General features: G+C 37.9%; 1 protein-coding gene and 1 non-coding gene across 2 annotated transcripts; both read right to left on the bottom strand.

The window, feature by feature from the left end:
- Nucleotides 1–1460: 1460 nt before the first annotated feature.
- On the bottom strand, nucleotides 1461–2351 carry LOC120080948 (uncharacterized). Its single transcript, XM_039035632.1, has one exon. It carries the CDS (start codon nucleotides 2349–2351, stop codon nucleotides 1461–1463), a length of 891 nt encoding a protein of 296 aa, XP_038891560.1.
- A 6673-nt stretch (nucleotides 2352–9024) lies between these two features.
- Nucleotides 9025–9131, bottom strand: LOC150034928 (small nucleolar RNA R71). Its single transcript, XR_016530976.1, has one exon. It is a non-coding gene; the product is annotated as a small nucleolar RNA R71 (small nucleolar RNA).
- Between the last annotated feature and the right edge of the window lie 3700 nt (nucleotides 9132–12831).

A 12831-nucleotide genomic window follows, 5' to 3' on the forward strand; every position in this document is an offset into this window, starting at 1 on the left:
TCTCTTGGGCTAATTTCGTTCTCCGAATCGCTGGATGAACCTTCAGATGATGATCAATCAGTCGAATGAGGTGGCACTGGAATAACCTTCACCCATTTCATTCCCGGTCGGCTCATTTTCATCGTCTTCTTCAAAATATGGAAGGAAATCATACTCTTCCTCTTGTATATTCCAAGCCCAAGCGGCTTCCTCAACAAAAACAACATCACGACTAATAATTACCTTCCCATTCAAAGGATTGTAAAGACGATAACCCTTTGAACTTGCATCATAGCCGATGAAGATGAGTTTCTCGCTTCGATCATCGAGCTTGGTCCTTTTTTCTTCCGACACACGAGCATATACAACACTCCCAAACACTTTGAAGTGACCAATCCCGGGCTTTCTTCCATTCCATGCTTCTTGAGGCGTCTTGTCAAGCACACTTTTGGTTGGTGCTCGATTTGTCAAATAAATCGCACTAGCTACAGCCACCGCCAAAAATTCCCTTGACATCTTCTTTGTCTTTAGCATGCTTCTTGCCATGTTCAAGATTGTCCGATTCTTCCTCTCTACCACGCCGTTTTGTTGCGATGTCCTTGGGAATATTAACTGACGTCGGATGCTTTTTTCATCACAAAATTGTTTGAACTTATTTTATGTGAATTCACCACCTCGATTGATTCTCATGGCCTTGATTGTAAGGTTGCTTTCATTTTCCACACGTGCCTTAAATCTCTTTAAGATTTCAAATACTTCTGATTTTTCCTTCAAAAAGTACACCCATGTTTTTCTAGAAAATTCATCAATAAAGAGAAGGAAATATTTACTTTTACCATGAGACTCTGGTTTGATCATTCCACACACATCGACATGGGTGAGTTCTAGAGGCTTCTTTGCTCTTGTTATAGACTCCTTCAGAAAACTACTTTCATGATGTTTGCCAAGCAAACACCCTTCATACACTTGGTTTGGCTTGTGAATGTGTGGTAAACCTTGCACCATCTTCTTCTTCGACAAATCTTCTAGACTTCCAAAATTAAGGTGCTCGAACCGTAGATGCCATAGCCAAGAGAGATCTTCATAACACGTCTTCAAGCATTTTGGAACATCATTATATATATTCAAAGGCAATATTCGGTTTTTGGTCATGGAGACTTTAGCAATAAGTCTCTCATGATTATCCCTCAAATACAAACAATTGTTTTTCATTTGAACTTCAAAACCTTTCCCTAACAATTGTCCTACACTCAATATATTATTTTTTACGTTGGGAATGTAATAAACATTTGTGATATATTGATTTTCTCCATTTTTTAACGAATGAGAATTTTACCTATTCCTTTGATGGCGACCAAAGAATTGTCTCCAAAGGCAATATTACCTTTCTCCATCTCGTTGAACTCCACAAACATCTCGCTTTTTCCACACATGTGATTCGAGGCTTCTGTGTCAAGACACCACATACTATCTTGACTCTCTTATTCTCCCTTTGAAATCATAAATAAGGTTCCATTCTCCTCTGCATAATTGGATTGCCCTTGATGGGCTTTTGATTTGCTAGCGGTTGATCGGTCTCGATGCTTTCGATCAATCGACTCTGTTTGAGATGAGTAACACTCATTCACATAATGTCCATATTTGTTATAATTATAACATTTTACCTGAGATTTATCTCTCCCAGACCTTTCACCACGTCTTCCACGACCTTGACTTTCTCTTCCTCTTGAGGATTCAGACAAATTTTGAGAAACATCGGTGCTGGCTTCACCTCTTCCACCATGGCCTCGACCACCACGACCTCTTCCACGTCCACGACTATTCTCCTCCTTCATTTTGAGTTGGAGAAGTTGTTCAACGGTCTCTGTTTGCTCCATCATCCTTTTCTTTTTCTCCTCATAGGCTTGTAACGAGGCTATAAATTGTTCAATTGTCATGTTTTCGAGATCTTGTGTCTCCTCGATCGTCAGGGCGATAATCTTGAACTTTGTATTTAGGCTTCGTAGAACCTTCTCCATGACACAAACATCGGTGATTTCTTCACCATTCAGTCTCAATTGGTTGACGACTGCCATTACTTTTGTGTGATATTCTGCTATCACCTTTGTCTCCTTCATTTGTAAAGATTCAAACTCACCATGTAAGGTTTGCAACCGTATCTTTTTCACATGATCGGCTCCTTTATGAGTCAATTTGAGCTTGTCCCATGTCGCCTTTGACGTCTCCGCATTGGCGATGGTCTCAAACGTATCTTCGCCCACCAATTGATACAAGATATAAAGGGCCTTCTTGTCCTTCTTTCTTGTCTCCTTTAACATATCTCTTTGTTCTTGATCGACTCCAGCTTCTGCCTCTTGGAAACCATTCTCCATGATCTCCCACACGTCTTATGCTCCTAGTAACGCTTTTATCTTGATGCTTCAATTGTCATAGTTGAGCTTGGTAAGTACTAGTAGTTGAAGTGAACCTATCCCATCGTTGGCCAATTTTCTCTCAATATTTTCTACTAGCTCTAATACCACTATGTTAGAAAAAAAACGTGGAGGACAAATATAAAAAATGAGTGATATATTTTCCATTCAACTAAGCATGCCTTTATATAGGCTTACAAACATAACCATATGAATGCCAATGATTTAAAGCCATAAATGTCATCAAATGCTCATAACTCACATAATTCCTATAACTCAAAAATCGCTATTGGTTACAAAAAACTAAAAGTCACAAAACCCAAAAGTCACACTAAATGCCACAAATAAAGTTTAATAATGACAAACATTTCAACACAGGATGCCAAGGTGGTTTGGTTTTCTTAAATACCTTAGCATATCTTAGAATATTAAATAATGCCCATGTTGTTAATCAAATAAATAGTGTAAACAATTAAAACCACCAGAAGTATCACCATATGTTTTTAGAACATCATTCTTAAATTTCATCATGCTCTTATCAAACCATTAAGCAAACAATCAACTTTCCTAGGTTCGGCAGAAGTCTCATCAATAAGTTTGATCCTCCGACAAATATGTACATCATAATGGTAGTTCATAGATCGATAAATATTAAATGTTACCTCTTCCTCGATGACCCTTCATGGATACTTGCCCTTTTGAACATTAATCAAAGCGCTTTAGGTTACAAAAATGGGCAACCCAATATTATTTGAAACTCTATGTCCTCCTCTTTATCTATCAAAAAAAAAAAATCTTCATGAAAAGTGAACTTGTTGAGCTTAACCAATATGTCCACTACTATACCCTAAGGTTATGTTAGACAATGGATCGCTAGCTAGGAGTGTTCAAAAATCAATTTGAACCGATTAACCAGACAAAAACGACTGGTTTGGTCTAGCTTTCATCAAAATAAATGGCTTCTCAATTGATTAAATAACAAAAACCAAAAAATTTGCTTCGATTCTCAATTCACCAGAACAAAAATCTAAAATAAACTTAACCGAACCGAAGTACTAATATATGTATAAGCTCAACACATAGTTATTTTTAATTCAAAGAGGCCTAATTCCCTTGAGCCCACGTCTCATCACATGTCATCTCAACCTTCTTTTCTACTTTTTCACGTGAAGTGATTGTTAAAAACAAAACAAAAAAAAACCACTTACACTTGTTTGATAGACTATTTGAAAACAAAGAATTTAATGAAAATATAGTTGTATTTTATGTTTTCAGATATGTGTTTGGTAACAGAATTAAAATTTTAGTTCTAATTTAAGCAATTTATCAAAATGTGTTTGATTATATTTATAAACCACAAGACTAATTATAATTATTCACTAAATATTATGTTAAATATAAACTATTACTAATTAATTTATGAATTTGTTTTATGTTAAAAAATTGGTATAACTATTATTTTGTGATATCATATAATATATAATATATTCTATATTTTAGTTTAACAAAATTATTGTGGGTTTATAATATGCAATACTATATTTGTTAATGTTTTATCTCTTTTTAGTATAATTTATACATTTAAAATATCAAATTAAAAAATTTAGATACATTGAAAATACAAAAAAATTGTTTTCAGGATTTATACTGTTTGGATCATAAATTTTGCTATACTTGAAATTGGCTAAAACTCTTTAGAACGAGTTAATCAGTATTTGTTAACTATCAAGTCACACCACTATAGCTCGATAATTGCACTCTCCTCACTGTAGATATATTTTTGTCCACTTGATTTAACCATAATCAGTAAGTCGACCCTTCACAGGTTTCTTGTAATAACGATGTCAAATGTTGTTTTACCCTCGAAATTACATCTTACTCCTTAAATTTCATTGATCATCTAATGAACAATTAGTTTGTGACCTGGATTAAGTACTTTAGAGAACAACCATTCTCTTGCCCCTAAATCAGATAGGCGTGAATTTCGTTTTGCACCCTACGTCCTCAACTATTTACCCCATCTTACCCTGAAATAGGAGGCTTATTGACTCGGCGCTATTGAGCCAACCTTCACCTATGCAAATCTAAGAATAATCTCAAATAAACAAGAGTTCATATTTACCTTATAATTAAGAACGAGTTACTTAGGTCATGTAAGTGAAATAGTCAGTCATCAACAGTAAACAACGTTATATAGTAAGAGTGAGTTATTTCTTGGTCAAATCTTATGCAAACTCATTGCATAGAACGCCCCCACTTCTCATGTGAATATATGAACGAATCAAGGTCACTTCGTTTGTAGCACTTTACAACAAATTGTAACAACTATAGTGTGGGCCACATCTGATAGTGTTACCAGAATAAGGCACCCAACCTTTTTCGTATACTATAGATCATTTTAACTATTTACTCGAACCTGATCCATTTTTATGTCTCCACATAAAGTTCAAGTATTCTTATAATAGCCATATTCTTAGTTTATTGGATTTAGTCATTACAAGTGAAATTTAAAATTCAATAACAACTTTATTGAAAAAATATTGAATAACATCTTTATTGATAATAGAAAATGTTTAACTCTACAAATTACGAGTTTTAGGACATACGACCCAATATAATTATCATTTTACCCCTATAATTACCTATTATTCCTTAAGTTCCACTAATTCTTTAATGAACAATTGGTTTGTGCTCCAACCACCAAAACGAGTCCCTCACGGACCAATGAGAGGATGGGTCGCCTCATTCAAGACCCAAAGTCAGCACTTAAGAGAACAACCCAACTGTAGGGGCCGAGATCGAATCTCGTCGTAGCGAAAGCTTTGTGTTAGAACGACTTGCATCCTGCAAACTGATTTTTACATTAAAAAAACATTGTACTAGACAGAATAGATAAAAACCAAAACATGCATGGTATTCGGAAAAGGGTTAGAACGATTCATACATTTGTAGATTCTCCATGTGCCACGAACAATCCTCTTCAAGGTTCCAAAAAACGGATCTCTAAACGGTCTTGATCATGAACAACTGTTTAAGTGATCTCGAACACTACCATGATAGTTACCTCCTTATTCACTCCTACCCGACTTAGGTTTAGTAGATAGGTTGTTCTCTTAAGCATTAATTCCTAGTCTTGTACAATGGGGCCACACCTTCTGAAGATCGAGAGGGTCATGGTTTATAAGTTGGACTATAAACCAATTGTTCAATGAAGGTTCAATGGGAGCTTAAGGAGCAAGATGTATTTACAGAGGTAAAACGGTAATTTTGACCTAGTTGTAAATACAAATGACCTGTGAAGGGTTGACTTACTAATTATGGTTAAAATAGACAGAAATATATTTACAGTGAGGAGAGTACAACTATCGAGCTATAGTGGTGTGTCTTGATAGTTAGCGAATATTGATTAATTCGGTCTAAAGTGTTTAGCAAATTAATCTCAAATCGTTGGAGCTCATGATCTGTAGGACCATAAGGTCCCTCTGCTAGCTTGTAAAATTATCTTCGATTAGTGGATTGAGTGAGTTTCAATGTTGGGATTCAAAATTAGGGTTTTGAACTTGAAGTATTCAAATTCAATTAGAGTTTCTATTAATTGTATTTTATAGGATTGAAACGTTTAATTTTTGTCGAAATTTAAAAAAATGGAGAGTTAAAAATATTTAAATAATTATTTAGATATTTGATGAGGTGAAATAGAATATTTAATACTTGAAATTAAATTAAATTAATTAAATTAGTTTAATTAACTATTCAATTTTATTCAATTTTGAAAATTTTTCAATATTTGTAATTTGGTTAATTAGAATTTCAGATTTTTTTTTGTAACTTCAAAATTATAAAATTAAATTAAAAATTGAATTTTAAAAAATCTAAGCAATCGTTTAGCTTGGGCTACACGACCCGACCAACCTTTGGTCTTCTTCCTCGATTAGAATGACATCTTTATGCACTAAGGCTTCTTCTTAAATGACTCTTACAAACTTAAACACTTCGAATACAGACTCGACAACACAGTCATTATGCCCCAAAACACTAGGGCCTTACATATGAACTTGAAAAGTAAAGAAAGCTTTAACAAATAGAGGCAACCATCCCTAAACATCCATCGACTCACATCCACAACTACATCTAACATTTAAACGCATTGCAAAATTCATAAAACCCACCAAGATCATAACTTTAATTTAATGCATCAGTGGAATTTAGACTATCAGAACAATCTGACTCTGATACCAATTGAAGGAACTCTTATCAAAGAGATCAGTGAGTGATAGTGGGACGAAATGCACGTTATTACAACGCAAAAATATAAAACAATGCAGGATTGCGACGATAAAAATATATAAAATCGTGTCCAAAAGCATTAAGTTTAGAACATTGTGATCACATGCATCCATCACATTAAAGTAGCTAATTTATGTATTTTGTGTAGAAAAATGCGTCGGTGAGGCAGAGTTGCGATCCAAGGAATTCAGCGTCCGAGAGCATTAAAAGATTACGACAGTAAGGCTATGCGATCGTATGCATTCGTGAAGATCTGCTCAAGAAGGTGGCCGCATAGAGACGGTGCATCGAGATGAAAGCTTAATAAATCATAATGGGACAGAAAGCTGATGATGGTCGAATCCGAATTTAGTTGACAAGCCGTTAATGACACACTGTAGCAAGTACACTTAACTTTTCAGTGACAATTAATCGGCGCATCAGACTGAAATTTAATGACACCCGATCAGTGCAATCATTTGAGAGAAAAGCTTCTTCACCTTGATGTCTATAAATACCGAAGGCCACCATCGAAAAAAAAGTTTTTTATTTTAGCCATATAGAGAGTTCACCATACAGAAGTATTTAGTTGTTGTTCAAAATTTTCTTTCATTTAGAAGGTGGAGGCGAGAGAAGAGAGAAGACGTCGGAAGATTGTTCCTGGTCAGCTCAAGAGAGTGTCGGGAAGCGTTGAGAATAGAGAGAGGGTCGACTATTGCGAAAGCAAGAATATTCTTTCGCGTAGAGTAGAGAAAAACAATGTAAAACCCCTGGAAGCAAGAAATTGCTACCAGGCCCCCTATCTTTACTTTCCATTGTCATCCTATATCTTGATTTCATTTATAAAATGGACTTTGCATCTCTACATCTGCTCACTCTCTTTACATTACGCATGAGTAACTAAACTTCCGAATGGGTTGAGAAGCACTTAGCTAACATGACCTAAGATCATCATTTTATGCAATCATCTTGTCTTATGTATGTGTCCATCACCCCTTTAGAGCTACTTGAGAGAGAGTCTAAAGAAAGAACCTAGACTTGAGAGAGCTAGGTTAGAATCTAGGCTTGAGAAAGTTAGATTAGAACCGCATAAGCAAGAGATAGAGACTTAGAGATAAGTTTTCTTTGTTAACATGCTTCACATGCACCCTAGAAATAGGTTATGGTAGTATGCGGTCACCTTGTGTATGTGTGTGTCATTCATCATCACATAGATAAGAATAGAGGCTTAGACGTAAGTTCTATAGACATCATCGCATACATCGCATGCGTCCTAAAACTAGGAGCAGTAGCATTTGCATTGAGAGATGACCTACTGTTGTATGTGTGTAGCATGATCGCATAACGTGAACGTAATCTTAGGAAGTGTTAGCTAAATCCCTTCTGAAGCCATTCCACCACATACTCATTGTAACTTTTGTTTGTATAAACTCTTTTCTCAATTCTGCCGCATAGAATCTATACCTTAAACAAACATACCAACCAACGCATTGTTTAATTTATCAATGCAAAGAAATCTAAAATCACCGTCGTATACTATCTCCACAGTCCCTGTGTTCGACCCTGGGCTTACCAGGCAACCTAGTAGGATTTATACTTGGATCTTGCTAGGAAAACTTGCATGCACAACGCATACACCACCAACACAATATACACCATTATTTCATCATATTTACAACGCATCAAGTTTTTGGTGCCGTTTCCGGGGACTACGACAATACAGATTGTGCTATCTGTAACTTTTTTATTTTCTTTGCAGCTTTCCATCTCTGTTCACTGCCTCTTCTTCAGTAAAGGAAGAAGCAGGCATCGTATGAGCGAAGGACAAAATCTTGATCCCAATTACGACCTAGAGATTGAGAGAACTTTCCGAAGAAGAAGAAAAAACAACCGCAAACGACAAGAAGAGAAAGATCCTAACATGGCGGAGCAACCAGAAGACAGAGCACCAAACGCAAATAATATCATGGCGAACCCCACCCTCTTAGAGAATGACCGCAATAGGCCCATCCGGAACTATGCATCGCCCAACCTTTATGATTTCTCACCAGGAATCATGAGGCCAGCCTTAGACGTATCGAGATTCGAGATGAAACCGGTGATGCTGCAGATGATTCAAACTGCTGGACAGTTTGGCAGTAGGCGTGGTGAGGATTCGCATGGCCACCTCCGGAGTTTTATTGAAATTTGCAATACGTTTGTGTTCCTAAACATCTTCGCTGAAGAGGTTCGATTAACACTGTTCCCATTTTCATTGTGTGACCAAACATAGAAATGGGTTTATTCTCTCGAACCAGGGGAGATTACATCGTGGGAACAGGTAGTGGAAAAGTTCATGAAGAAGTACTTCCCCTCGAAAGAGAACACAAGACGGAGGAAGTTGATCACTAATTTTGAACAAGATATCGACGAATCGTTCAGTGACGCCTGGGCGAGGTTTAAAAGACTAGTGCGAGATTGCCCGCACAATGGCTTACCAGATTGTCTATAGATGGAAATTTTCTACCATGATTTGAATCTTACATCGTAGATGGCTGCCAATGCGGCAACAGCTGGAGGTCTGCTCGACAAAACGTATGACGAGGCTAATAATATACTTGATCGCATTTCAAAAAATCATGAAGACTGGAGAGAAAGCAATCAAAGACTGAGAATTAAAGACAATGACGCAAGTAATGGGGCCATCGCATCCCTACAAAATGAAATGACTCTGATGATGAATTTAATACAAGAAATTGCAATCAGCAGCCCAGAAACGCATAACGCAATCGGCCGAGCGCAAGTTGTGCCACTTGCGGTGAAGGCCCTCCAATGGAAGTGTCCAAGGAACCCACAGTCTATTTATTTCATGAAGAATAATCCTTTTTCCAATACTTACAACCCTGGGTGGAGAAACCACCCTAATTTTGCGTGGAAAAATCAACAAAATTTTCAACGAATGGCGTAAAAAGAAGGGCTACAAGGATTTTTCCTGCGAACAAACGGCCAAATGCAAAATCAAGCTAGTAGTTCGTAGGCGCCGTAATCTTCATCTCTGGAGAGCTTACTGAAGCAGTATATTTAAAAGAATGAAACAGTACTCCAGAATCAAGCGACGTCTATCCGAAATCTTGAAATTCAGATAGGACAGATTGCGGGTAAACTCAAAAGTAAACCGCAAGGGGCACTACCGAGCTCAACAGAGTTCCCGCGCAACCTAGGGAGTACGGGAAAGGAGCAATGTCAAGTTGTGACTTTGCGAAGTGGAAAGACAGTGGCAGAGGAGAAGAAGGAGCCAAGTAGGCCTGCTCCAATTGCGATGGAATCATAGACCCTATTGACTTAAGGAGAACAAGAAGAACAGGCGACGGTGGAACTAGATATTACTTCCACCTCTAAGCTGATAGAGCAGGAAAACATAAAAATATACCTGCCATCATTCCCCCCAAAGACTTAAGAAGAAGAAAAATGATGAATATCATCGTTTCATGGATATGCTGAAACAATTACATATGAACATCCCTTTCACTGAAGCGATTGAACAAATGCCAAAGTATACGATGTTTCTGAAGGACATGGTGACGAAGAAAAGGAGCACTGGTAAGTTCGCAACGGTGGCGTTAATGCAAAGTTCAAAAACCAAAATTCCATCGAAAATGCGTGACCTGGGAAGTTTCATAATACCCTGCTCGATTAGAGGGTTATATATTGGTCAAGCGCTTTATGATCTCGGGGCCAACATCAACTTAATGCCCCTTTCAGTTTTTAAGTAGCTGAATGTGGGGTAGTTGGCACCCATGATGGTGACTCTTCAGCTAGCTGACAGGTCCCTTGTGCATCCAGAAAGAAAGGTGAAAGATGTCCTGGTCACGATTGGCAAATTTATCTTACTCGCAGACTTCATCATCCTTGACTATGAAGCGGACAAGGATGTACCCATCATTCTGGGATGACCAATTTTATCCACTGGTCGTGCTCAGACTGATGTGTACAAGGGAAAGATCACACTGAGCATGAACGGAAAGAAGATTAGGTTTGATACTATCAGAGCCATGAAGTACTCAGAAGAAGAAGACCTCACTGAGTCCGAGTATGAACCCAGTTTGTATGAAGAAGAAAAGTTTGAAGATAAAGATGAAGGAGAGGATGCGACCGCATCCATAGAAATCTGTAATGCGATCGGAGAAACAACAACCAAAGAAGAAAAGCTGACAATGAATGAAGAAAGAAAAACACAAAAACCATCCTTGGAACAACCACCGACAGTAGAGCTGAAAACATTGCCAAACCACCTGAAGTATACTTTTCTGGGGCAAAATGAAATGCTACCAGTAATAATTTCCTCTGCACTTCAAGAAGATCAAGAAAATGCGCTGATGAGCATCCTGAAAAAGTACATAAAAGCAATTGGCTGGACGTTAATAGACATTAGAGAAATTAGCCCCGCATATTGCATGCATAGGATACACCTCGAGGACAATAAAAAAGGATCGATCGAACATCAACACAGACTCAACCCTACGATGAAGGAGGTCGTGAAGAAAGAAATAATCAAATGGTTGGATGCAGGGATTATCTATCCAATCGCGACAACATGTGGGTCAGCCTTGTGCAATGTGTGCCAAAGAAAGGAGGGGTGACAGTAGTCCTAAATGAAAATAATGAACTAATACCGATGAGGACCGTCACTGGCTGGCAGATCTGCATGGACTACAGCAAACTGAATGCGACGACAAAGAAGGATCACTTCCCCTTGCCTTTTATCGACCAGATGCTAGACCGCCTAGTAAGAAATGATTACTACTGCTTTTTGGATGGATATGCCGGCTACAACCAAATCATGATTGCTCCTTAAGATCAAGAGAAAACCACATTCACCTGCCACTAAGGAACATTTGCATTTCGACGCATGTCGTTCGGCCTATGCAATGCCCCGAGCACATTCCAGAGGTGTATGATGGCCATATTTTCTGAGTATCTTGAAGATTCTGTTGAAATTTTCATGGATGACTTCTCGGTGTATGGGCAAACATACGAAGTCTATCTCAATAATCTATAAAAGATACTGAAGAGATGCTAAGAGACGAACCTTGTGCTGAATTGGGCAAACTTCGGCCTTTTGTATAATCTTCACAGTCAGTCTCAATCTCAGTATCATGTATCAGTATCCTGTATCTTATATCATATTAGCTTAGGTTTACTTTTATCCACTTTTATTTTATTATCGCAACTTTACTTTACCGCATATTTTACTTCACCGCAATTTTAGATACCTATACACACACTTTTTATTAATTGAAAAACCCCCGGTCACATATATCACGAACGTAATGCACTAACTACACAATCTCTGTGTTTGACCTCGGATCACTCCAAGAAACTTGTGGTGGAATCATACTTGGTTTCAACGCAAGGAATCTTGTGACAACGCATAGCATACTACAAGCATCTCATTAATAACGCATACATCTAGAAGTAGTATCATTGCATTACACATATCATACACATTATGTGCTTACAAGTTTATGTCGCCGTTGCCGGGGATTAGTAATGGTTATTGTTGAGTATGTTTATGATATTTTGCAGGACAGATCTCTTTGTACTGGTTGTTCATCGCGAAGAGCAGACTTACAGTTTATGAGTATTGGGACTGGACCAGAATTTGAAGCTGACCCAGAGATCGAGCGTATATTTCGCGCTAGGGCATGCCAGAATCGAGCGAGGCGAAAGAAAGCAGCTAAAATGGTAGAAAATAATGACAATGCGGCTTCTGCATGAAATCAAGGGGCAGTACGGCCAGCGCAAGATCCAGTTTTCCTTGCTGGTGATCACAACATTCCCATGAGGAACTATGCAATACCCAATTTGTACGATTTTTCGCATGGGATTTCAAGGTCGATGGTCGAGAAGAACGCAAGATTTGAAATCAAGTCGATCGTACTTCAAATGATCCAGAATGCATAGCAATTTGGGGGTCTGCAAGGTGAAGACCCACATGCCCACCTGACCAGCTTTGTCGAAATGTACGGCAACTTCTCAATACCTGGCGTTACCCCTAAGGGTATTAGATTATATCTCTTCCCTTACACCTTAAAGGATGAAGCCAAGAGGTGGGCTCACTCACTGGAGCCAAATGAGATTACTTCATGGGATCAGCTGGTTGAACGGTTCATGAAGAAGTTTTTCCCTTCGACTA

The sequence above is a fragment of the Benincasa hispida genome, chromosome 7 (assembly GCF_027475165.1).
Source record: "Benincasa hispida cultivar pf3 chromosome 7, pf3_genome.v1.1, whole genome shotgun sequence".
Taxonomy (NCBI): domain Eukaryota; kingdom Viridiplantae; phylum Streptophyta; class Magnoliopsida; order Cucurbitales; family Cucurbitaceae; genus Benincasa; species Benincasa hispida.